The 27,500-nt window shown below is 39.9% G+C and overlaps 2 protein-coding genes across 2 annotated transcripts in view; both read right to left on the reverse strand.

Moving 5' to 3' along the window:
- The window catches only part of LOC138052433 (cAMP and cAMP-inhibited cGMP 3',5'-cyclic phosphodiesterase 10A-like), a 42,827-nt gene extending 33,983 nt beyond the window's left edge, over positions 1-8,844 (reverse strand). The window contains exons 1-5 of the mRNA XM_068898928.1: positions 8,332-8,844; positions 4,199-4,351; positions 3,254-3,282; positions 2,672-2,783; positions 178-227 (exon numbers count right to left, since the gene is read on the reverse strand). Of these exons, the coding sequence (XP_068755029.1) occupies positions 178-227; positions 2,672-2,783; positions 3,254-3,282; positions 4,199-4,351; positions 8,332-8,509 (522 nt within the window). The 5' untranslated portion in view covers positions 8,510-8,844. The remainder of the gene's footprint in view (positions 1-177; positions 228-2,671; positions 2,784-3,253; positions 3,283-4,198; positions 4,352-8,331) is intronic.
- Positions 8,845-24,122: 15,278 nt separating this feature from the next.
- Positions 24,123-25,814, reverse strand: LOC138050614 (major facilitator superfamily domain-containing protein 6-like). Its single transcript, XM_068896930.1, has one exon. It carries the CDS (start codon positions 25,800-25,802, stop codon positions 24,204-24,206), a length of 1,599 nt encoding a protein of 532 aa, XP_068753031.1. The 5' UTR covers positions 25,803-25,814; the 3' UTR covers positions 24,123-24,203.
- Positions 25,815-27,500: the final 1,686 nt, after the last annotated feature.

A 27,500-nucleotide genomic window follows, 5' to 3' on the forward strand; every position in this document is an offset into this window, starting at 1 on the left:
GTGTTTAGAGTGTACATATTTACAGTTACGGCACCAAATATTGAAATCATTGCAAAGATTGAAACTGACGGATAGTGAATTATCCACCGGATAAAGTTGTAACCCTTTGAACAACTGGAGTCTGGCCTCTGCTTGAAATTTGCTACATTGTAAACACAGCGAGGAAAAACACCTTACCCTTTGATTCTTGTCAACCAAGTACAGGGAATGCGTGTTTGCATGAGTAGCTGTAAAACAGTAAACGAAAAAGATATTAAGGATAATTTCTTCTATTGTGACTAAGCGAGTGTTGGGTATGAGATGGTAAATACCCAACGAGACGTGTAGTGCCGAGTTGGCTATAACCAGTCTCATATCTAACAAGCGCAAATGGTATAATTGTTTGTTTTTTTTAAATTGAATTTTCATTAAATTCGGGACGCTTGGGCACTTGGAAATTCAAGCCAATCAGTTTTCCAGCTTGGTAAAACTTGATGCAATTAGTTTCCATACTAGATCACAGCGTATATGAGCTGATAACCGAGATTGAGTTAACCATTCAGAAGAATAGGAACGCAATATCCGAGGTTGAAAATTTAATGATAAGTAAACATCCGAGTGATCCTTTGCAGGAATCGAACCTTCGCCCTTCCGATAACTAGTTCTGAGCTATACTAGGAGACTCGTTAGAGCTTCAGCCATTAAACCGGTTGACCGGTGACGATGGTCTCGTTATATAGCTAGAATTAAAATTGTCGAATTGGTGCATCCTCGAAATTACGGTGAAGAAGTTTGCAAATGCTAAACCCGAAATTTAATGAAGAGGTGATTTTTTCCAACAAGGATACTTGGGAAAAAAAGAACCGAGTCCTCCTTCGCGTGAGTCCAGTCTTTCACGCAAAAAAGCACTCTGACTTTTTTCCGAGTATATATATATATCCTTGAGCTACCACCGAAAAAAAAATTCGTCGGAGACTGGATGTGGGTATTGCATGCTTGCGGTTGAAAAGAAATTAACCTAAAATGGACTTCCATTCCTCCGTGATTGAGGATTGCTAGGAGTCATTTAGTAAAAGGAAGGTTTTCGGTTTGGTATACACGCTACCGTGACTGTGTATTTATCAAAGCAACAACACGCAAATCCGTCTAGACAATTTTTAGACATTCGCCCGCCATTATGAAAGGGTGCACATTTCTAAACCAGTTTCTATTTCCGTCGTTTATTCTTAAGCAGCACTTTTCAAAACATTCTACATTCACAATCCGTTCTAATGTTTTAAAATGCGTTGAACATCCGTAAGCATTCGTGGATGTTTTGGTTTTCGGTACATGCCGGTTTTGCCGAACAAAATTCTCAGCACTACAGAACCCTCGGGAAATCAGTGGAATATCTAGAGAAATTTTTGTGCGTCTAATTAGGCCGCTACAAAGAAAAACACACCGAATCCTTGACTTTAACCTAAAGACATGCACAAGAGCGATATTTTTTGTTTACAAACATTGACGTCACATTTCTTTTGATACTCAAATTTCCCAACCACGGAACAAAAGAAGTTATTGTTTCAACAGTCAATTAGCTTCTGGTTGGCATATTAATAACAATGTATGACGTAACGAAAAATATCGCTATAACGACACTAGTAATTACGGAGAAAACATCTGTTTGGAAACGCTACTTTTTAACATTTACAAGTGCCGACCAATGAAGCTCGTTGCTTCGGCAGCCAATAACAATATCCTCGTTATTACAGGTTATCGCCTCCGCGTAGTTGGTACAAACTAAACAATAGACAATATATTTGACAATAACACCGCGAAAGAGACGTTAGGGTATCAATTCAATTCGTTCCATGGTCAGCTCGTTCCAAGCCAGAGCGTTGAGTAATCCTGTATCTATTCCAGACCAGCTGCCATATTCACTGGTCCCTAATTGACCTGTAGCTTCTTTTGTTATCAGGGCTGGGTGCGTTGTTTCTGCGGTCCTCCAATCACAGACCGCGTCTGGAAAGCTACATAGAGACTTTACGATCTACGATGCGGCCGTCAACGAGAACGCCACGAAACAACAATATCATTGATTAAAAGAAGAAAAGTTATCGTGCTGCACGTGCGGCGCGCATTTTAACACATAGTCTTGCCGGTGCTCTGGACAACAACGACGTGAAATCACCAAATTTGAGGTTTGACGACCTAGTATGTTAATCTATAATTCTCTATTTTTATTCTGAAACCGCTCGTACCAATTTATTTTTAGGTTACTTCGCCCACATTGCACGACGCGAACGAGATGGCCTAACCGCAAGAAACTTTAATACGATAGTGCAAAGTTATATTTAGAGGTGACGTTTTCGTTGACGTCGCCGTCGTAGATCGTAAAGTCCCTAGTAGTGCCTCCCAGATCGCTTCACTTCAAAGTCAGGTCGTTCCACTTCAAAGTCAAATCGTTCCAAAATGACGAAAAGCTATTTAGAGGGCGGTTCGACGAATTCTAGACCAGCAATATTTTGTACATGAAAATGCACCAGAACGCAATGTGTCACTTTATTGTAACTGTCTATGAAGAGGAACGATACGAACGTTATCAGGGACGAACTGACTTTGAGCGATCAGATCACGGGAATAGAAATCTCACGCCTATTTAAACGTTAAGTGACAATAAAACAAACTACACAACACCAAAAAGCGCGCTCACCAGCCGCCACACTTTCGACCAGCTCATACATGACCCGGACTTTCTTTGGATGTTGATTGATGTCTTTCGTCAGCTGCTGCAGCATTTTCCGCTTGTCCGTATGTACACAAAACTACATCCCCACAAGAACGAAGCAATTACATGTAAAGTTATAATCACTGGCCTATGCCCGTGTGATTGGGTTTTAAGGATTTTTTTCTTTTTGGGGAGGGGATCTAAAGTTCTGGCTATCTGTCTTGTAAAACGCGGGCCATTCCCCAGCTCCGTGCTCAGTGCACTAACGTTTGGTAATACATATTGAACCTCTCTGGAAATACCCCCTGAATCCTCAGAATTCTCAACCAATTTACAGCAGGGCTCACCGAAGCTTGTAAATATGACACAGACTGAGGCGAAAGAAAACACCCATGTCAAGCAACAATGACAAGTTCTGTTCCTTGTTTGAAGACCACTTTCGAACTGGATACAGTATACACAACACTTCATATAGAATGCCATGAAAAAAGTCCTACTAGAACAGAAAGAATCCTCAATCCAGGGGCACATACAGAATATTAATGATACAAAAATCTTCATATTTACCTTCCATTTCGAGAGCGAGGGCCTCACACCTACAAAGCAATGAGCAATAAAATAAGTTGATAACAATGTAACAATACTATCAGAGCTTAATGTATCCTCTGAATAGTAACTTGAATAGAAACTTGATGATCCTCTCCAGAAGGGTCTTTCTTAAGGTACCGGGAAGTATTGTGTTTTTGGTCACTTGGGATTAGGCTTAATTTGTTGTTTTGTTTTTTGTCTTTTGCTGCTTTTGTTTTACGTAATTTCTGCTCCGGTACCTGCAGAAGCCGCCCTCTACAAACAAAGTTTGAAAATTGCTGGCGTTGGTATCTATAATACACAAGTATGAAATAAAATAGCTATTGAATTTTTTTTGGCAGTCAAAATTGAGTTTTGCAATCTCATGACACCAACATTGCAATCCCCAGTGCAGCCCCTAATGACATGTAGGGTTCAAGGGCACATAGTTCTCGAGTGGACAGAAGTGTTGTTAACACCAGCCCCTATTGACATGTGAGATCGTCTGGAATTAGACAAAGTAAGAGGCAGTGTCAGTCTCACAGGAACAAATTAATGGATTCAAGAGCACATTATACGCTCTAAAGTGGACATAGGCGTTGATAACCTTAGCCCCTATTGACAAATAAAACTGTCTGGTTTAAGACAGAGTAAAATCAATAAGTGTCAGTCTTCACAGGAAAAGGGTAATTTTTCTACTTTTTAAAGTTATTCTCTCCCTCTTTAGGATACAATAACATAAGAACACATATTACTTGAAATGTCACCACGACAAGATGTCTCTTGCACTTAAATCCCTTCTCCTACTTAATGATGTTTTCAGAATGGGCTGTAAATTGGTACTGTAAATTGATCATTTTCTTTCTAAGGTGGGCTATTACCAGGGTAACAGAGGAGAATTTTAATGCTGGTTCCGGTAATTTTAAATACGTTTCTGGTACATACCATCACCCCCTCCACCAGTAATGTGTTGCAGAGATTGTGTTTTTCTGATCAACCATCTTTCAAGTTGTTCCTGACTGGTTTCTGCCATAATGAAATCTTCCACGATATTTGGGTGTGTCATGAGATATTCCTTGACTTGCATGTCTGATAGACCTACAAAAATTAGTTCAGGAAAAAAAATTGTAATAACAAATACATTTGTGCATTAATTGCCATTTTTTCTTAACATTTTGAAGCCAGTATGACCAAGTCGTCAGAGTAAAGGATCAGGAGTTTCTTCTTTAAATTCAAATTCATTCTTTAATACCACTAGTCAAAGTTGTTCTGAGTAATGACTGTTCAAAATCTCAGGTATGTTTTGAGTAACAAAACTGGTCTACGTCTTGCCAATTGAGGTTAATAAAGATTTGTAGGGTTTGTTTCATTGGCCCTGGATTACCCTTGAGCCAATTGACTGGCTGGCAGGTACAAAACACTGGTCTCAGGTCACAGGTCTCTTTTACCAATAAAGAAACAAACCTAAACATTCATTAAAGCTAACCTTAGGCCTAATTAGACATAAAAAAGATTTTTCAGGCCTAAGGTTAGCAATTTTGAATGTTTAGGTTTGTTTCTGCATAATTTGGTAAAACAGATCTGAGACCTGAGATCTTAACTTGTTTCTTACCAGGCTTTCACCCCTTGGGAATTCCCCACTGGCGAAATAAAATTTAATCTATAAGTATCATCCTTGGGAGGCAAAGCGATGATTATATATGTTATTTATTTACATTATTATTTTTCTGATAAAAAGACAATTAGCCCTTCTCCCCTTAAAAGACAACCAAAGCCTTGCACTTGACACAAGTATTGCAAATCATTACAAATTTAATTTAGCATTAAGTATTGCCTGAAGACGCATCATTTTTCCCCTGTTCTCATAAATCACTTTATAAATGCCATTTCCTCTGTTGGTATTCTGTCTTTCATGGTCTATCTTTAAACAGACATTGGACAAAAGCCTCTGCCACGGAGTTGCTAAAATGAGATTGAGGTCAAGGTCGAAGGTTAGGGTGAGGGGTGGAGGGTTAGGCTGTATTCTGGTCACATAACTAACATCTTGTTAATCTGTTACACTTTACATGGCATCTGACAGGATGCGCCAATGCCGATCTGCAAAATTCCCTAAAATCCGCATCCTCCACATAATTACGATCTTTTCCACATAAAACTGAAGAAATGCCTGATATTAGTGATAAAGCAGCTGCTTACCATCCTCACAAACACAAAAGCCAAAGAGATTGACTACTTTGAAACGCTTATTTTCCTGAACATTGAACAAAACACGCCATTTCGTTCGCAAGATGAATTCCACACATTTTTCAGTAATGAGCCTGGACTCTAGTTAAACCGTTTTCATAACATACCCTAGGCTCGAAATTTTTAAAAAAGATACAAGGTATGAAAATTTAGCCACAAGTTATAGTAGCAAATTAAATTGCATCATTTGTAAGTAGGGACAATCATCGCGAAGTTGTACAAATCCAAGAGCCCGCAATACGTATGTGTAAAAAACCACTGAAAGTGGTGAATGATCAAGGGAATGGATCGTGGTTCAACCAAATCACAATTTTGCTCCATGTCTCCAAATTGAAACAAAATTCATGACGAGAAACAAAATATACTTTTTATCGCTTTATTTATTTTAGCAAAAGTTTCGGCAAAATGCCGATTACTAACCCTTTTATTTTTTCAGTGAAAGCTGGTCGCAAATTGGCGACTCGTCCAGATATCTGAATCGCATTCAGTCGTAAATGCGACTGTATTGGTCGCAATTTCGAGTCCTGATTTACCATAAGCATGTTACATGAAATACATTGGACGGGCCTAATTATTAGTTCTTTAAATGTTTGAATTTCCGCATAATCTTTAATTTTTTTCCGCATCCTATCAGAAGCCCTGCACTTTAGTGCGCTAATGGTACCAGACAAGTCTGCATAAAAGTCAGAAGTCTGAACGAAGTTTTCCATTCCACCATAGGATTAGGCCAAACCTCATCTCCAATTGTTAATTAACTTGTCTGCATGATCACTCTAGTGCAGATTTTTGCAGCCAGTATATATATATACCGGTAATAATATTTAAAATATTGAAAATGACAGATGCTGACTGTTTCTGTATGATTAAATGTGCTATATAGGTAAATCTTGATATCATTACCATTTACCACAATAACGTGACTAGTATGAGGTGAAATGTTTCAATAATAATGCACTGTACAGCCTGAAAATTAAACATGTCCTTCAAGTGGTGCCGTTAAAGCTTCATACCAAGCTCGATAAAGAAATGGGACTGACCTGAACTGCAATCAAGATTAACTAATATTTTATTAATGTACATAATTATTTAAATTTTTGTCATTTCATATTTTGCAATTGTAACTTTGAGTCTTTCAATTCCCTTTGGAATTGCAATTCGAATGATTTAATAAAGTTATTATTATTTATTATTTAAATATCTACAATGTCACAAACATTGAAATAAAAAAGAAAATGCAATTTACATTCCTTAGACTGTGAGCAGTCCCTTCTTAGGTTGTCACACAGCACGCTTTTTGAGTCAATGCGTTTTGTCACGCAATTGAGAGAAAAAGCCATTTTTCTTGATTGTGTGATGAAACACAATCTTGCAGCTCAACTGACATCAAAGAGGTTACTAGCAGTCTATACTTTCATTTGCATTTTAAATGCCACAGGTCTTTAAGCCAATGTCCTAAAATGACAGCTCTTCACAACATACACTGGATCGGTCAGTCCTATATCAATTGTTTTTGAATTATGCAGGTATCTTATTCCATGGTGTACTTGTATCTTTTGTTTTTCACTGGTTCTTAGCTAATTATACTTCCTTTTCAAATGGAAGTGCTCAACGAAAACTGATGCCTATAACTTCCGTTTTTGACCTTTTAAAAAAAGAGGTGCTTTATTTTCCAAACATTTGCATTCGTTTTACTATTGAATTAGAAACCATCGTTTTTCTTCTCCGTAGAAACTGCTCCCATCAATAATTGTTTTTGTTGCAATGAATTCCATGTCCTCTTTGTTTGTCTTCGTTAACAGATAAAGCAGCTGGTTATAGAGCTCTACAAATTCAATTTTCCGTCCTTGGCATCTCTCCGAAAAGCGCCTCGCTACGCTTTTCACCTTTCATAAATAACTAATGACCTTCGCTAAAGATTACTTTCCTATACTTATCGCCGACATATGATGGAAAAAAACAGTTTAATGTCGCAATCAAATCAAATCTATATTCAATCTTTCAAATTTCTCACTGCGAGAGGGTGGCACTCGCGTCAGGTCCAGTTATTTCACCCCGAATCAAATTTTTTGTTGATTTTGAGTTGCCTTGGATTTGCATATTTTACCGCTATTCTATAAATCTGTCTGCGATGATGGAAACGAAAACAAACCAAAAGCAATCATCGCTGGTAATATCAAATTCTTCAAACTCAAAAGATGCGTGGGTACAGATCGTCCAAATTACAACTGCTCTTTGTTCGAAGAAAATCCCTGGTAAATTATTTCTTACAACCATTGCTACTGCGATGGAGAAAAAATTAAAAAAACGACCTCGCCAACAGACAAAGAGCAAAGCTTATTTCAATAACAAATCGAGTTCTTTAAAACAAATTATTCCACTAGGGAGAATTTCTTCGTGATTTCAGTAAAAAGAAATTGAGCTGAACAGTCCTTTTCGACTACTCCGATTTCTGGGAAAACTATTTCAGCTCAAGGTTACGCATTGGCAATGTTTAGAGAAGCAGGGCTTTAAAGATTTCATGTGACAAGGACATTTCAAATTACAAGTAGTTGATAACGCCAAGGATGCAATAAAACGGTATAAGACGCTCGATTTTAATAGTTAAGCGCTGATCTACGTAGGTCTTCTTAATGATGACTTTCGGTCGGTTTTCAAACATAATATACATATCGAAACATCGAAAGAACTTATTTGCTTAAAAATGCTGTCGTGCTTTTACAAAAAGAAATGATACGACAAAGCCGAGAGCCCCGTGTCTTTGCAGCCCTGTTTATGCAGCTGGATTTTTCAACACTGAGATACTCGCACGAAAAAAAAATTAAAATGTGACCTACCAACGGAAACTTTTCCTTTGAGGCAAATTCCACCATGAATATTTTCATTTGCGCTAGTGTCCCTCACATTTCGAAGCGTACTTTGATTGGGAAGTGGAGGCAGCCTTCGGACACTCACTTGCTTCGCGGGCGATGACATTTTCTTTCCGACCTTTAACACTGGCAATAATGGCGTCATGGAATTCTGCAGTTGATGAGTAGGCAAACGCCATCCCCGCTCGAAGACGCCGATCGAACTTACATTGACGTCGCAAACGCGTTTTGCTTCGCGCGTGCTCCAACACTTAGGAATTCCTCAGGGGGTACTACTACCATCGTGACTGTCAGAGCGGATTTCCGCTTTTCCCGGCCGCTTTTGCTTCTTTTGAGTACCTATGGAAGTTGGTCTTGGCTTAGGGGTCACTGTCGCTCTAATCCAGTTGCTGTTTTTGGATAGCGGATTCTCCCAAAAGCTTCAATGCTGAGTTCTCAGAGACTTCAGGCACTTAAGAACGATACAGTCAGTCTTATTGTAACAGACTGTAACTTTTGTCTGTATACGTAATTGGTCATATAGGATGACACTGCGTCAATATAAATTGTAACCTGAAGAGGGCGTCAAGGCGTCATACGGTCGAATCACTTCGTAAGCCGCATTAAATAGAATTCTTGGAAGTATTTCCCTTCCCCGGTTCTTTTGAATAAGAACGCTAATACTTGAAAATTAATTAATGCTTTTTGCTTGTCAAGAGCTTCAAATCAAGCATTTGTTGAATGCAGCATGTATGCAACAAGCATGTTTATATATATATATCTATTTTTTTCTTAGCTTTCTTATTGGATTCATAGGTAAGCATTAATATTCCTTCCTGCGCACACACCGCACAATTGCGCGTCGACACAAAGTACATGTCATCAATTTATCTTGCATATCGTAGCAAAACTGAGCAGCATGAAAGTAAACAGTGTTGCTAAGGCCCGGCTCAGACGCCGCTTCTTAGAGGGACATTGGAGCGACATCTGATTCAGACGGCGCACCGCCGTGTGTCGACCCCAATCTTTATTTCATATGGGAGAAAGAGAGACGACTGGGTCCGGTACAATTATTTCGCGCCATAATCCTGGCTGTGAAGGAGAGGATAGCTCTAATTAGAGAATTTTTTTAAAAAAATTAAAGAAATTGAAACATTTCAAAACATTTTTAAAAACTAAACTGGTGAACAGCATTCTACGAACTGTATCTGTAAAACTTCTTTATACTCCGACGCGTTTCGTCTAGCAAACGTGGACTTCTTCAGGGAGTTTTAAATAATACATTAAACGCCTGTATTAAGCCAAATCTGATTTCACGGTTTTAGCTAAAATCGTGACCCCAAAACATCGTTTCTCAGGCCTTGCCCTAATGTTTCACAGCTGCGCATGTTCCCTTTCGAAAACCAGGTCAAACCTTGATGTTTATGGCCGTCATTTTTGCCATCAGATATAGTTTAAATACAGGCGTTTAATTTATTATTTTAAAACTCTCTGAAGAAGTCTACGTTAGCAAAACGAAACGCGTCGGAGAATAAATGAGATTTACAAAGGCAGAGTGCTGCTCACTAGTTTGGTTTTTTAAATTGTTTAAAAACTTTTTTTGAAAAAAATTAGCGAGTATTTCACTAGTATTATGGTCAATCTGTTGCACAGTTTACACTCTTCTAGGTCTTTTGCCGCCATGGTCTCTTCCTCGTAAAACTTACGAGCATGAGGAAAAAGTTCTCGGAGGGACTTATAGAAACATTTATAAATTATCATAATGTATGCATTTGGTTCGGCACATGAGAAGAACCCCTTATGAATCACCTTCCGCTCCAAAGTCGAATAATGCGATAGACCGACAGACCTTGTCGAACTTAACGTTTTTGTCGCACCACATTAAAACTGCCGTACCAAACTGATTCAGACGCCTCTCTTTTGCCGTATTAAATTCCTCAGTTAAGTTGGCACATGAGTGGAGCGGCGTCTCAACTGAGCCTAAACAGACCGATTTCATAAGTTTTATAATTTGCCAAACACCACCAATGCTTGAACAACTTAACGATATCTATGAATTTCTTGAATAAAACGTACCTTTTTTTCACATTTACTTTGTTTTCACTGATAGCCACGCAAGTATATAAAGAAACATATAAAAAATACACTAAAAGAATGGGGGACGCAATGAATGTCAGCATTTGACATCCGAACCGATGGCCGCTAACAAACGTCATAACAGCGTACCGGGTACGTTTAAGTTAAGCCTGAGTTTATTGTTACTTTAATTAGGGTGAAAAAACTGAAATGGTTAGGCCGTTACGAGTTTTGGTACAGAACTGAGGTTACTGGCATAACTGCCTGCTTTCACGGGAAAATTTTTAGTGTTAACACCCTTTCTTACATTTCTGTACATTCCTTGTCGACTTCCAATTTACAAAATTGGCTCTTCATCCGAAAGAAATTACGTTAATCAGAATCAAACATTGGATTTCAGAAGAGGGAAAAGCCCAGAGAAGAGCTCGAGGCAACAAACTGTTCTGATCTGATTCCACCTGCCTTTAATCAATATTTACCTCCCAAAATTACACATGCATGCACCAAACTGGTTTTTTCTTTCCGGATAAAGAGGTCGAACCTATCAAAAAAAAAAATGCAGTTCTTTTTATTTTGTCTTTCAATTAGTCTCTGAAAGTCTGAAAAAAAGACTCACGAAGGCTCAGCTTGACCTTTCGTGTTTTGCCGCTTTCTCGGAGACGTGACTAAAGGGTTTACATATGCCAATATTAATTTTGAAAGGTTTCCCGACCATTTGGACAAAACTATTTTAATATTGAGCACTCGGGATCAATAATCATGGAAATGCCTAATCGATTCAGAGTGTTGGTCTAATTTCCGCAAAATACAATTTGGAAATTCATTTAACTGTAAAAGGAAATCCGTCAAGCAGACTGAACTACTATCACCCTGGGTAATCATGTACAATACCTTCCACTGAAACGGATTGTCCTTCCCGAACCAAGATCGGTATCCAACGAGAAAAAGAGGTTCAGAAGCTAACTGCAGTTCATCGTGGCGGTGGGAACTTGTTTCATCATGCTGTCGGCACTTCCTCAGGCGCGGATCCAGGATTTTGAAATGGGGGGGCGAATTTTTGTGATAATGTAATAGAACCAAAGCCTGGTTGAGGTGTTTGAGGGACAAGAAGAAAAAAAAGAAAGAAGGGGGCCTTAGAAAAAAAGGGGGGGGTGAAAATTCACCCATTTCACCTCCCCTGGATCCGTGCCTGTTCCTTTTGAGACAAATACAATTTGCTCATTTTCTTCGTGACTTTCGCCAGAGTTTGATTCACAATGGAGGGCAGGGTTGGCGCAATATGTGGGAAAAACGCCATCATATGTAGCAGTGAAGGTCTCGTTTAGGGTTGCTCACGAAGAAATATAAAAATATAGCTTTAATATGCTTTAAATATGGTCTCTTTTAGGGGTGTAAAGAAGCCCAAGCCACGCCCAGATTGGTCTCCTATAGTGTCCTTTAAGGGATCTAATTCAGAAATTTCGACGAGCGTCCTCGCCCATTCATATGCAGAGTCCCCCTCCCCTTCCTTCCTTCCTTCGAGGAAGGGACCTCTACAGGGTACATGTGAAACTTTTCGAACGAGCGTGGTGGACTGTACAGGCAGTTAACAGTTTCACCTCCATGAGGCAGAGGTTGGTTTACTCCCCAGCCATCACACCGAAAGTAAGCATTCGGTTATGGAACAGACCTCAACGATTTCAAGTTGAGGCAATCCATGAAGTGTAGAAAACGGACGATCATCTCGGGTGTAAATTTTGTAGGAGAGTTAGGACAACCGCCATAGCTGTGAACGCCAAACTCTGTCCAGTACCCACCATACCATGTGTACACCCGACTCCCACGTTATACGACTATTGTGTCATTCATATAAGATATCGAATTGTCAATGTAGCTGCTGAGTTTTCCACCTGCATCGACACGGTTCCTCATGGTTTGTCACCTGGGTACCCACAGTTTGTTACGAGACGGCCATTCAATTCTTCATCTTGAAGGATCACTGACCAACCGAAGCCATCGTCACACGCTTTACCGCATTCTGGAAGGAGAATAAGGCCATAGTCGTAGTCAGGATCACCTTTTCTTGTGAACACATGTGAAACATACTGGTTGTTAGTTTCAACTTCAATTTCTGCCTGTCCAGGAAACTCTACTGTACATGTGATCTTGCTAGCGTATTCACCACCGTCGTAGGTATGTGCAGTTATCGCTTGTGACAACAGCAGCACGATTTGTGCCGGGAAGATTCATCCTGAATCCACTCCCTACCTCCAAACGGCCACTTTGTATTAACAGAGAACAATCCCTTTTTTATGGAGGAGAAGTCATGGGTTGGACTTGCACGCGTTCATCTTTTCCGCATTCACTCCGAGGTAAAAAACAACCGGCTTGAACTGCAGAAAGCGGCTCCATTTCAAACTGGATACTAGAAAAGAACTAACGGTTTGTTGTTTTATAGCCTGAAATCTAAAGCAGTGACCTTCAACGTCAATTTTTTGCTTAGTATTTAAAAGTCATGGGCTATCGACGTTGGATAAAAGAAAACACACCTATAATCAACAAATGACAAGAAATACGTGAGAAATTTTCAAGATTCCAAGTTTGTCCTTGAATCAAAACGGCAAAGCACTCTACTTAGAGAGTCAGGAAAACAACCCCGGCAATATTTTTTAAATTTTCAGTATCGCCGGATGTGAGTAACAGATAGTTGTAACTGTCAAAATAGTAATTTTATGGACACGAATTTGGTTCAGTTGTAAAAAAAGCATTCTAAGTTTATCTTTTGTAAATAAAACTTCATGTAAGCTAGACAAAGGCCTACTATGCTTGTATACGCTAAAAAGCATATTTTTGTCGGAATCGCCGGAAGGGATACGGCACCGACCTTTAAGGATCAAAACCTTACTATGGCGCAACGGGGCGTCAGTGATAATACGGGAACAGCTTATGTCACCTAAAGATCTTAATCCGATTTTCGCTGCCTCAGCAACTTGACCAAGTTTACACTACAATAAAAGCTTTCATTATTTGGCGCTCCAGCTACACAATAGGGAGTTTAAGAAACCATCTTGTTCCTATTATACAATATGGGCGAAGTGTCCTTTATTACACATAACATGAGAATTTTATTCCATAAAGCTCATTTGTACAAATCTATACGCTTTATTTTCACATGTGGAAAAGGCTTATACAGCCAATTGGCAGAATGGCGTACAGCTATTTCACATGTGGAAGTTTAACCAATCAACGATAGCGTAAAGGCGTTTCCATGCCAATCACTCGTGCATCTCGTGCAAATCGTACTTTGTTATTGAATTAAATTAAATTTGCGTTTGGTTCTATTGTTAGTGAGTTTTTGTTTCTAATTTGCGTTCAGAAAAGTATTTTAATGAAAATTCTCGTCTTATGTGTAATAAACAGTTCACGTCATAGAAAATGCTTTGTACGGGGTTTTATTCACTCGTTGTTTGTGTCAAAAACCCTCACTCGCTCGTTCCTCGCTCGTTCGGGTTTTTGACACAAACAACTCGTGAATAAAACCCCGTACGCCGCACTTTTTATGACGTAAACTATATATATGGTACGGACGGACTTGAAGTAAAGACTGAAACTGAAAGATTCACTAGTACTGTAGTTTATCCCCGTTGTCGTCAAAACCTTAAAATTTGGTAATTTCACTTAGTAGTTTTATTGACGAGCACGGGAGAAAAATGTTCGAATTGAAAATGCGTGCCGTGTGTGCAGCACGATCGTGTTGGTTCTTTTAACCAGTCATGTTACTACTTTTTGACGTTTCGTTGCCTTAGTCGTCGTCGTTTCTTAAACTCCTCTACCGTCCGAAATCGGATCTCGAATCAAACAATTCAAGTTGAGTGAGTCCTTGGCTGCATGTAAGACCGGCTTCGAGCGTAAAAAAAGGCTTTTAATTTTTTTTTTGTTTTCTGGACTTCAGGTGCGACTACCGAAAAATCCTGAAAAAGCGACCTTCAAGAAATATATAAATAGAGTTGTAAAGTGAAAAGTTGTCGAAAATGTAGGAGGAGGGAGGCGTGCTACCATGATCATGGGTAGTTATTTTTCCTAATTACGCTGTTTGGCTTTACGGTGGCTTTTCCAAATTACAAAGCATGCACCACAGAATGAAAATTTGTCAAGATTCCAAATTGTACTTGAATAAAAAACAAAGCTCTCGACCTATAGAGACCCAGGAAACCCGGCTCTCAATAGCGGATGTGAGGAAGTAGTTGAAACTATCAAAAAGTTGTTTTTCATGAACATGAAAGTGGATGTTGCAAGAAAAATATCTGATTTTGAAGGGGGGGGTATTTTCAGGAGTTTGGATGTCACGTCCATTTCCTTTCCTTTTGAACTCGTGGATGAGTCACGCCATGAGGTGCAGGATGGAGTAATAATGGCACTCAGTCATGCGCTCATTCTATCACTCGATCACTCCAATCTAATTAATCTATTTATTAATATCCGATTAAACATTTTTCCTGTACGTTCCATGTTAAGTTTCACTTTTGTCCCAGATCAATTATGGGGCCTATCTGGGAAGGTTTCAGTGGGTAGTAGAGAGAAGTTGTTCTTGCTCTGCTGGCCCTCCTGGAGTGCAGTTTCATGTACTGGCGTCGAATTTTAGTAAATGAAGGTTCTAACACGGATTCTTTTTCGTTCAGTCCTCAACAAAAGAAGCCTTTTTGGAGTTGGAACATGGAAAGCTAATAGCATAAGAGAGATAGCGTTGGTCCGAAAATCTTAAAAGGCGACGAAAAATTGCGTATATTACAGGTCACCGAGGCTTTCTATTGCTGATACGAACAACTAGGACCAGATTGCGATCCCCACGGAATGTTTCGAAGGTCAACTTACGAGTTTCACGGAGCCTGCTGTCTTCGCTCACATAGCTGGAGAGCCTTTAGTGGTTTCAGGGTTCGGGAATCTCTTATTTCTCGAGCCGGATGTGTTTATTTACCGATTCCTGGGATTTGGGTTTTCATGGGAGAAATCGTACTCGATTTGGGTCGGTTGGGCCAAGATGGCAGTGTCAGCTTTATTCTACCTTTCCGTTTTCCTTGTATGGAAGGTGAAGTGGACTTTATGTTATTCTGAAACTCCGTGTGAGTATTACGGACAACTACGAAAAGCCATGTGGTAAGTTTTACCGATTTTCATTCGCAATTTTTTGCACTTGAACTTTGCTTCATATGTGTCCGGTATTTCTCCGAAGGGTGGATAGCGCTATCTACTGGATAACTCAATTGATTTTACTAGTGTTTATCTGCTGGATAGGGATCATTATCTGTTATCCACCTTTTGAAAAACCGAGGCCTGGTCAGTTTGAAAAGGACGGTTAAACTTGGAGTGATGAGTAAACTCAGATTAGTTGGCAAGGGACACCGCATTGAGTGAACCTAGACCTAGATGTTGTTAAAGGAATTATTCACACAGATATTGAAAGTTTGTTGGCGCATAATGAGAAATTTTAAGTTTCCGATTCAGTTAGGTCTTCGTTTCTGAACGGGAAAGGACAAACATGGACCCTCCTTTTAGACTGGGTCCATGGACCGCTTCTATGGTCCAAAGAAGTGGCCCATGGACCCGGTCCAAAAAGGGGAGGTCCATCGACCAGGGGTCCATCTTTTCATTGTCTTTTCCCTGAGGAGACACCTCCAAAAACGCTTTCTTTAGCTTTTCTTTCTTTTTTTTTTTGGCATTTATCTAAATTTCAAAACTATAACTTCCACGTCTTTGGCTTTGTTTGAACACCATGCCTATTCATTTTGAACCAAAGTGAATACAAAATATTTGTATCTCAATGTTAAATTCACTGACCAAGCACTTAGTATCGATCTCTGAGGGAGAAATACGTTGGCACCATCAACAAATCGAATAAGTTGTAGCAACTAAGATACATTAATAGTATCATTAATATAAAGCCCAAACAAGGACACTTGAGGAACTGTCCCGTCCCACGGGGTCAATGTCATCCAATCAGAAACAATCGACCAGCCTGCACACGAAATTATATAGCTACGGTTCAGCACTTATCTCGGAATCAAACACCACACACCCAAGAAATACAATGAGAACATTGTATATTGAGCTGGTAATCGACTGACACAAATACATTAAAAGCTCCAATTTATGATGGTGGGCAAAGAGAACTTGAAGCCCACAACAGCACAAATACCAAAAACACGATGAAACAAAATTGCATGTACTCCGACATAAGAAAAACGCTGGCAGGCCGAATTCCTCAGACGCGCATGCTTATCGATAAGGCCCCAGTTATTGAAACGTTGGATAGCGCTATCCACTGAATAACTCAATTGGTTTTGCTAGTGTTTAGATTTACCCGGTGGATAGCGCTATCCATAGTTTGAACAACTGGGGCCTGATCATTACTACCATGAAACCGGCAAGCAGGATCAGAAGCTGCTCCTGACTTAATACTGTGGAGACCAAAAAGGCCGACAGCAACTACAAAAGGACCTCAAGACATCTTTTACTACCCACTTTACATTGCGCGCCTTTATTGTGGTTGTTATCCGGGAATTTGAAGCGACTACTTTCATAAATGGGCAGGTATCGCTCGAGAAAAATTTGAGCAAAATTAAGTCAGGGAAATAACGAATTGTTTGAAGACTTTCGGGGGAGAATATTCTATGAAATTAAATGGATTTCGATCAGAAAAATTGCAGGGGGGGGGGGGGGGGAAGGGACTCCCATTTGAAACAGACGGGGATGCTCGTCGTCTCGCTTAGGGGTGTAAATTTTGGATTTTTGGTCTCGCTTAGGGTGTTCCGGGCAAAGCGCCAATATTTTAAGCCGCCAAGGTCTCGTTTAGGGTTCCGCAAAGAAACACAGAATTACGCGAAGAGAAGCAGAAGTCAATTTTTCTTTTTAACTTGTTTTTAGGGGTCAAAATTTCCTTAAGCCATGCCCAGATTAGTCTTCTTTAGGGGTCACAAAAAGTTTGAGCCACGCCCAGATGGTCTCCTTTACGGGTAAAATTAAATATTTTTGTGGGCGGACTTCGTTTTTAGTCTTCGTTTTCTCTTCCGGCCTGGCGTATGGAAAACGAAGATCCTACTGTAACTCGCAATACATAGCTTATCGATCGTTTTAAATAACATGAATGATGTGTTTTGTTATTTGCTGTTTGGTATGTTATTTTTTCTAGGGGTCTTAGTTTTCCAGGTCTTCGTTTCCCGCACACCTAATGCAATACACAGTTGTAGTAGCATTCAGTAGATGAAGTGCTCTTATTCGCTGGGCTCCTAAAATTTCTTCTTTCTCAAGTTTACCAAGTCTTCAAACGGGTAATTGAATCCAACAACAATTTCTTCTTAATGAAAGATAAGCTGACCTCTACAGTCACTTTTCCAGAGCAAAAATCTAAATGTCGCACGCAAGCTTGCTTCCTTAAAACGCAGTTTTATTATCAATGAGAAACTGAAATGAACAAGTGTCACAAAGGCTTTTTACTGATTGGGATAGAGATGAGTATTTTATTATAATGTTCGCCTCTCTGTTCAATGACGGCAGGCTCAGCGGAAGACACTCATACAGTATTTGAATGGAATTTATATCGATCCGTGGGTGAATTAGCTCGCTTTTTGTGCAGTTCCTTGCAACTGAATAGCTTGCAATGTATATGTAGTCCAAGAAGTAATTTCTTCATTTTCCACAAATTTTAATACATTGATTCTGTTTGTTCCAGCCGTTAAACGTCCTCTGGTCCTCGAGGAATTCCCAATTGCGGTAATCTTCGCTGCTATTCCAAGAGATGATGGTTCAACAGCGATTCCATTTCCACTCGATAACACGTTGCGAAGAGAGAGTCATACATAAATAAAATTGAAACTGAAATTCTAATAAACATAGCTTATTTTCTCGAGGAAAACAGAATTTTATAGCCCATATGATGTCCGATGGAAACAGATTACTTTACACAGTCACAGAATTTAGAGTTTCGGGGGCCCTGAAAATGGCAACTGAAGTACTGTGGGCGCGCAATGTAATGTGGGTGGGTCAGATTCTTTAAAATCATCCCTAATAGTCGAATACGAGACACCCTTGCATTCGTGGAAACGCTCCTTTGATTTACCTTTCACTATTTTTCAAACTAACGGCAAAGTACAGTCACCCTGAGGCAGAAGCGCAGACGCTTTTCAGTAATAGCCAAAGGGCAAATCACGACCGTTTACGCGGTCTCACAAGTGATGTTGAATGCCGTTTCCTGGACTGATTTTTGCGCTTGGGAACGTGAAATAACATGTGATCCGAGTAAATAACTATATTCGACACCTTCACGCTTAACACCTCGTCCGCATGAAAAAAACCTTCATAGCTCACCAGCAAGGCAAACAAAAAATGAATGACTGCTAAGCAACTGCTGGAATAATAGTGAGCAGCAATGTCCTGAGCTGTTTTTAAAGGCAAAGGCTCTTTAAGCTTGATCTTTTTCGCCAAATCACGCTTAGCATCTTCTAACTTCGTCTCATGAGAGGATCATGGGATCAGTCTGGGAAGCAAGGAAACCTCCCAACTTGCGCCCAGGCGATATTGCACATCACACACTCAAGAGTGGAAGGACCAAGATCTCTCTCCCCAGCTGTGCTCACCAACTCAGTCAAAAACAATGAACTGGCTCAGCACTCATCACAGGTACGCCAACTTTGGACAAAGCCCATGTACGCCATCGTGACCAGCATGCACAGTACTTGGGCACTGTCGGGGAAGCCTCGGCACTGAATTGCAAGCCAGTCAAATCAGTGAGCATTTGCCTAAGTGAAAAATCGTCTAGCCTGGAGACTTGAATATCGCTCATATATCCGTGCGCAAGATTTCTGAAAGAAACTAAGATGAAGAAAGTGAGCATATCAAGAACAGACAGCTGCCAACACAATCAAAACTACCATATCGGTGTACCGCAAATGGATAACGCGGAACTCGCAAAAAACAAGCTACTAAAGGTGGTGACAATTCATCGCAAATCGGCGAACCGCTATGAAAAAAGGCGGCTAAAAAAACTAAGTGTGATTCATGCACGACTACACCTCGCCATTAAAAGGGGCTTCACGCACCAAAACAATGATTCACGCGCAACAGCGCGACTCGACGCTAAACGGTGATTGCCGAAAGCAGCGCTCTCGGCTACGACACATGCTCCCCACAACAAAGCGGAGACACTGGCACAAAGGTAAACCACCTCATTCCAAGGCGGCTAAAGCACACAAATGGTGACCCAAGGTCAATTACGCCCCGCACGAAAAAAAAAAAAAACGGGACGACTCTCAATGGCGCGACTTGCCGACATCACGGGGAATCCATTCCGCTTATAACCAAATACTCTTCCTAAGGCAAAAACTGAAGATGTCTAAAGCGATGGGCTGCAGCACAGGATTAGAGCTACCAGTTGATCGCAACAATTTTAGCAGTACCCTTGATTGTCCTTGAAAATCTTAAACCTTTTTATGGTACAACTTATCAACATAGAAAAAACGAACATAACTGATTGCTTTTAACTTCCGATAGGTAAAACGTCTGCCAAGATCGTCTTCTGTGCACATACTCCTGACCACGGAACCATCAAGGGTCGCAGCGTAGTCACCGAATGCCAAATGGCTAGCGTCCGAAAACAAACTGTGCATGAAGTAGGAGGTGCGGAAATGCGAAAACCGTTAAAAAAGTCTGTGTTGGCATACCCGAAATCAAAGTTCTTCTGAAAGGCCAGGCGTAAATAAGATAGTTGAGTCCTACGATAACCTAGACGCAGACTCAGTAGCAAAATATTTGGCAAGTAAACAGTTACGAAATAGGACCTATGGCTAAAGGGGCAAGACATAACCGAACCTGCAATTTTAGCTAAGAAACGGTGGGTACAATAACCGTTGAAAATGGCATTTGAGCTTTACAAATTTGTTAACAGGCACATAGAACTTCTCTGAAATTGAATTTATAACAAACCCGAGCCATTCCCCAACCCACATAGGTTCCCAATGCGATTTACCCTCGTTACAAAGCAAGCCTGATGCATTAAGATCTTTGCGCTGAATAACGCGAGCCGCTGTTGCCGAAATTCTGCTCAGCTTGGCCCCCAAGCCATCGTCCAAATAGGCAAAGCTGAGATGTCCCATCGTGAGCCATCGCTTAACTTTACTCGCCAAATGCACTTTGCTTTTGAGTCTAGGTTATTGTGGGACTCAACTAATTTACATTAGTAATAAAACAAAATTTTTGTGTATTACTTCCCCACGGACGCAGCTCCACAGTTTCTTTAGAAAATACCTACCGCCTTTAGCTTTTAGAATTCCTGTACGGTGGTCAATTTACATCATCAACTCCGTTGATAAACTCACATTTTTGTGTACCTTTTTTACGCCTGGCCTTTCGGAAGAACTTCGTAAAACAAAGAGAAGCACAATTCAAACCAAATGGCAAATTAGTAAATGTGGAATACTTGCGTTCACCACCGTCAAACAGCCAAGAAAACTCAAAAACTGTTGGTGGTCTTCCAAAATATCCACGTGATGGCATCCGGATTTGAAAGCCTCCGTTAAGAAACAATAGCCTTCATCTAACACCAGAGACAGCGAACGCAAACCTTCATATTTAAATTTTGGCCTCACCAAATACTTATTAACATGCCTGCGGTCAAGGACCAAACGAAGCTTTTTGCCCTCAGCAACTGACAAAGGATAGCCTGCGTGGCATGAGCCTTTCCCTCCCCTTCTACGGTCTGCCACGCAGGCTAGACAAAGGATTAAAGGATTGACACATAACGGAGGAATGGGGTGCTCGATTATACAGTCGTTACTAAGCAACTCCAAAATGGGTTGCACCACAAACTCTTTCTTTCGAAGAGCTGCAAATTATTACGCAAAAAAAAAAAAACAAGGCGGCGGATAATCCCTAAACGGCAATCTGTAACCTTTGTTAATCATACTCAAAACAAACTAATATGCATTCAAAGTATTGCGCCAAAAACCAAACGCGGCCCTGATGCGGCATTAAACATTCACATCAACACCAGAGGCATTAAGCTCGACCGAATACAAATTACTGGGACAAATGACCTCATAATACTCAACTGCATCGGAATCGTCATCGGCTGGTCATTTAGCCCCTTTCTGCGTAGACGCTGACGGAACCGAAACAAGATACAGGGTTGGAGCAAAACGCACTCAGATAACCATTTTCTTTACACTGAGCTACACTATAACACAAAAAGAGAAAGAAAGAAAGAAAGCGCCGTACATTAAATACCGCCTCACAAACAAGAGGCAAAAAACTAAACGAAAAATAAAAACCTCGCTTGTGTAGTATTGTCACGTACGCGGTCGAACCGAAGAACGAGCGCATGAAAACCCAAACTATTTGTTCAAACGCGGTCACATAATACAAAAGGCCGCGATATCTTGTCACCATGCATACCATAGCAGCAAATTCTTTACAAAGTGTGCGGAAAAGAAATAACTGCTAAACTGCGTACAGTAGTTATTTACTTATTCGTTCGAGTTCCAATAACATCAGCGTTTCGAGTTTGGACGGATTTAGAATGTAATAGAAGAAACCTTCGGCTTTCAGTTTGCGTGATACGCGCTTTGGAACCTGTACGATGAGAATTTCTTGGTGAAAATCGTCTCGGCGCTGGACCGGCCCGAAATCGAGCTTCCACCCTTGTCTTTCTAGTGGTACGCTCAGGTGATGTTTGAAATATCCAATTCAGAAGTGTGGTTGTAATTTCAAAAATAGTTAATAATCATTTATTTCACACGATCAGAAGATCGCAACCAATGCTTCTGCGTGTAGGCCCCCACGCGTCTTGTTTCTATTATTTTAAGTACGCAAATGCTGCAAAAAAAATAATGATAAATGAAGAACAACCATCCATTTGCTTTAATCTCGTTGCTTTACCACATTAACAGCCTGCAGAGCACATAAACTGTCAAAAATATAAACCTTTATGGTAGTACTTAACAGTGAGCAAGTTTGAACTTCCAGGCAAAAACTGCATAAAATGGCAGAGATGGAAGTACAAGTACTTCAAACCTGCGTTCAGTCACCTTAACTTGAGTTAAGAGTAATGTCTTTCTTTTCTTACTTTTTTGGTACAAATTTATATCGCAGGTAGCAAACAATATCAAGTTAAATTCTCTATTTTTTAGTTCCCCATAATACACTTTGTTTGCCCCCCAAATTTTGCCCTTGTTTTAAAGTGCTCTTGGGAATATGCAGTGTCCCTAAGAGCATTGAAAACAATAGTTTATGCAAAAGTTGGGGGCCAAACAAAGTATAAAATTGTATACTGTGCGGAAGAATTCCCAAATAGGCCAATCAAAATTAACGATTCCCCAGGCCTGATGCTCAGATATGTCTTTTGCATGACCATGTCATGTGACCTTTGTCAATCATAATCTGCAAAATTGACTAGACTTTCGCTTTCCTTCAAAATAAAATAAAAAGGTGAAGGCTTTTTTGACATGCAAAATTTACGTCAGGATTTGCAATTAATCGCAGTTAGTGTTCATTGCTCCTTTAAGAACTGGGCCCAGAATTATAAATTTTATCATGGTGGAGGCAGCATGCATGGCAGGATACCCTTGTTATTCAGAACAGAGAATAATCCTTACACCAGCCAGCTAAAAACACTTGAGTCATCAAGCCACACATACTACCTTCCTATACTCGAATCACATGACAACCTGACAGGAACAGCATGAGAAGTCACACATCACATGTAAGTCACATATACATGTCAACAGAGAATAGACCATTTCACAGTTTCTGATGCCACCTTGGTTGGGGGGCAAACCCAGCTTAAATCACAGTGAATGTATGGGAGTTTGGCAGAAATCAAACCTTTATACAATGTAACTCTGCTGCAAACAGGCAGATTTCAAAACTTTTTACATATTTTTAGTCGTTTTATTAATATCATTCAATCAACGGAAAATTAGATCACTGCACAAGGCACAACATCTGAAAATTGGACATTACATATCTCCACATGCCGCTTCAAGTTTCGTGGGAATTTGCATAATTTTGTTTACAAGGGTTTACCGGTATATGAAATTCACAAATTTCGTTTAAGGTCATTATAGCTTGATTCTGATACTTCACGAAAATAACCTCAATAGAAGTGCTATTGAGAGGTATTCTCACTATCCACAATTGTCAGACCTTAAAGGATTTATAATGGTTCAAAGCCGGCAAAATTCTCACACATTAACTGTAATTTAAGCCATGTTTGCCCCCCAACCAATATGGCGTCAGAAACTATGAAAAGGTCTATTAGGTCTTTGATTAGTTGAGAAAGAAGAGCTTTAGATTGGAGTACATTGTATGCCTTGACTTCAGATTTTCTTGTTTTTAGAGCTAAACTAATAATGGCAGTGATGTAAATAACTTAAGTATTGACAAATTAAAATCACAAATTACACCTATCACTAATATATTTTAATGCCTTATTAAAATAAGGCATTTAAATAATTAGTTGTGCTAGTGATTGTTAATTAAATATTTATTTAATCATTGAGTGATAGGTATAATTTGTAATTTCAATTTGTCAATACTCTAGTTAACATCCCTGCCATTATCAGTTTAGGTCTAACACTAGCAAATACTACTTTGCCAAGTCTCTGTCAAATGCAGGAACTCTGAAACATTAAGGAAAATGGAAGAATATAAAAATGTGAGTCACACTCTCTAATAAATTTGTCAGTCTTAACCTTTAAAGTCTTCTTAAGAATAAGCAAATACAACTGTTATAATAACAACAAAATTAATGGTGAAACCTAAATTTCATCACCAGAGTCCAGATTAACCTCTGCCATTTCAAAATCCATTGCATCACTGTTTTCCTTTAGGATTTCACTCTGGAAGAAAGAATATTTCCCTCTCGGCCTTTTCTTCAACCATTTTTGAGACAGAGCAAAAAGAACACAAGTCACAACACTTGTCACAGCCAGACCCCTGAAGAGAATCCTTGGTCCATATTCACCATAAATAATTCCTCCACCAAAACCTGCTATGAGCCTTCCAAGGCTAAAATGTGTGGCAACAACTAGTGCCATTACTGTTGCAGCTAAGCCATCGGGGGAAATTAATCCACCATATGATGTAGTCGCAGCCCACATGGCACCAAATGTCACTCCGTGTAGAGGTTCAATTGCCAACACATACCAAGCACTAGGAATGAACGAGTAACATATATACCTTATTGTGTAACAAATTAATGTAAGATACAGAACACCATGATGGCCTAAATACTTGATTAAATGCCCAGAGAAAAACATGACAGGGGCCTCTGCAATGCAAGTCATAGCAAGAGCTAATCCCATTAGTAAATGACTGCCACTCAGGTCGTCGAGAAACCAAAACAGATAAGCATCAATAACACCCATGCACGTGCCCATGACAAGAATAGCAAGCAAAAATGTTACAATGTGACAATCTGACAAAATAGTCCACAAGTTTCTGAAAATCTTTGGTTTAGATCTGCCCTCAAGGTATTCCATAGGTAACTTTAAAATGGTCAAAGTAGCTCCTATGTTAAATATAAGGTAAGCGCAAAATCCCAGGAGAAAATGATTTTGATTCAAATGTTTGCCTGATTCATCAATTCCAAACCCTGAAATTACAGCAAAGCTTCCCCACCCAACCGCTCCCCAAAGCCGTTGTTTGCCATAATCACCAGCTCTATCTATTGCTGTTAAGTACTTAACAGTGGCAGCATCACCAAATGAAGTATAGCTTCCTAAAAGCGAGGATAAGAAGAAGATTACACCAATAACTACAAATGTCGTGTTATTATCTCTTGTCTTTCCGGTAACACCGACCCTCTTATTTCTGGTTGGTTGACCCAAGACTGAGTGATTTCTACAGTTTGGCACAACTGTGATATCCATCAATGAACAATTGTACGCATTGGTGTTAGCAGTTAAATTTGTTTCCTTCGAGGTATTCGATTCCGAGCCATTCATGCACAAAGTTCTCTCGAGACAGCTATCAGGTCCTTCACTGGCCAGGGGACGAACGAAAACAAGGGAAAAAAACAAAGCAGCAGATGAAACGCACATCATCATCATCACCAATTTATGCTTGCGGTACTTGTCCGCTAATCCGCCGCTGAAAGGTGTTCCAATCAGTTCAGCTATGGGTCGTAAAGCCAGCAACATTCCTGTCTGTTCAGCCGACATGCCCAAGTGCCGAAAATACACGGGAAGAAATGGCCTGATACAAGCTCTCCCACCGAATGTAAAGAAGTAGTAGAGTTTGAAAGCCAAAAGAGTTTTGTTAATAGGACCAAATCTTTGATGTTGTACTCGTAATTGGCCTTCTGCCATTCTATCAGACCCCTTCATATCAGTGTCAGTTCCACGTGGCGTCGCCATGTTGATCCTCTTGCCGGTGCAAATCTTCCAGGCGTTGTTGCTTTGCGACCAAGCAATTACTAACTTAGAGACTGGTTCGACTGACGGTTCGACATAGCTCCTTCCAGAGCCGACGATTATATAGGTTAGCGGTGATGAGAGATAAGGGTAGCTACACGCGTGGCATCACGTTACTCACGTAGCTGGCGGGATTAATGCGCTTGAGGACGTTCGCGCTATTAAATTGTTTGAGCGCAACGTTACTGTGCAGGTAACGCGACTGTAATATGTCACGCATTACTTCGAGCTTTAGTGAAGTTGAGGTTTTAAAACCTTTGCAAAAACCGTGGACGAAAGTCGCGTTGCATCAGAGAAGATCATAATCACTTGAAAATTGATTTAAAAATATTTATGAAAGTCAAGTACACTACTGCACGACTGATATTCGCGTAATGTTTTATCAGTCGTGCACTAGTCTTAACTTGCTTTTTCAAGCATTCAGTGAAAATAACATGGCGACAAAAACGCCGGGGAAAAAGTTCCAGGCCGGCAAAAGAATGGCACATTTATTTCCGAATCATCATGAAACGTTAAAGAGAAGTGAGCGGGAGGGTGGAAAAGCTCTGGAAAAGGCAGCTGATCGAGTAGTGGCTGAAAGTTTGGAAAACTCGAGGACGAATCGTTACGTAAATTTAATGAGGCTGTTTTTCAAATGTTTTTATTACCCTACGAACTTAAGTTCAGAATGAATGCATGTTTTTGAAGTTATTTTCCTTTACTTTCGCGAAAATAGAGCAGAATTGTATTTTCGTCCGCGAAGAAACAGCCAGCGATTAAATTTCACAAAAACCACACTCCATGGAGAGATTGAGAGATATTATGCAAAACACTAACCAAATGAAGATGACACCTGCTTGAAACTTCGTTGCTATCATACTATGTTGCTATGCTCGAGAAACCCTTTCTTAAATAAAAACCTTTCATCCCTTCAACGATCGAGCCTGTCTTGGGTTCCAGTCCTTCCTTGACAGGTCACACAAAAACGTGACAAACGAAATTTTCCAAGAGCTTTGCAAAATCACATCGATTGTACTCGTTTAGATCATTGGTGACCCTTATTTTTTTAAATCGTGAATCACTTACTTTACTTACTATCTACAAAATACGATAAAATGAAAAAAATTCTCACCGTAAGAAGTTATCTTTTTTTCAAATTTTCTTTACTCGTGCCATCGAATTCCGGAAGTGGTTCCGACGGGTAGAGCTTACGAAAACGCTCGTCGAGGATGAACTCTACTATTTACGACATCCCCAGCGGCATGCAATTATCTAAAAATCCCACACCTAAAAACCTATGCACGGAACCTTCACTCTAACAGTTTATTTTTATGATTTTCGATGGATGAGCAGATGAGGCTACATCTCGTTATTATGACCGATTTATCGAAATTAAGCCATTTTTCCACTGCCATTTTCTCCGAAACAAAGTTGGTGACCCCCAATTTTTTTTTCATTTTGGAGTAAGTACTTTATCACCTAACTCTAGGCGATAAATGAAAAAAAAAATTGGACGGTGCTTACTAATTCAAAGGACTTTTTGCCCCGATTTATAATTATGCAGAAAAGGTCTTCCCAAGTGTTATTGAAATCCAAAAAGAAAAGTGGAGGTAAACACGCATTTTTCAAAGATAATTAATGAACAATACTTTGTATAAAGCT

Source organism: Montipora capricornis, chromosome 6, assembly GCF_036669925.1.
Source record: "Montipora capricornis isolate CH-2021 chromosome 6, ASM3666992v2, whole genome shotgun sequence".
NCBI classification, from domain to species: domain Eukaryota; kingdom Metazoa; phylum Cnidaria; class Anthozoa; order Scleractinia; family Acroporidae; genus Montipora; species Montipora capricornis.

What these genes read in the sequence shown, in the direction of transcription:
- LOC138050614 (XM_068896930.1), bottom strand. Translation starts at nt 25,802, where the DNA reads ATGGCGACGCCACGTGGAACTGACACTGATATGAAGGGGTCTGATAGA.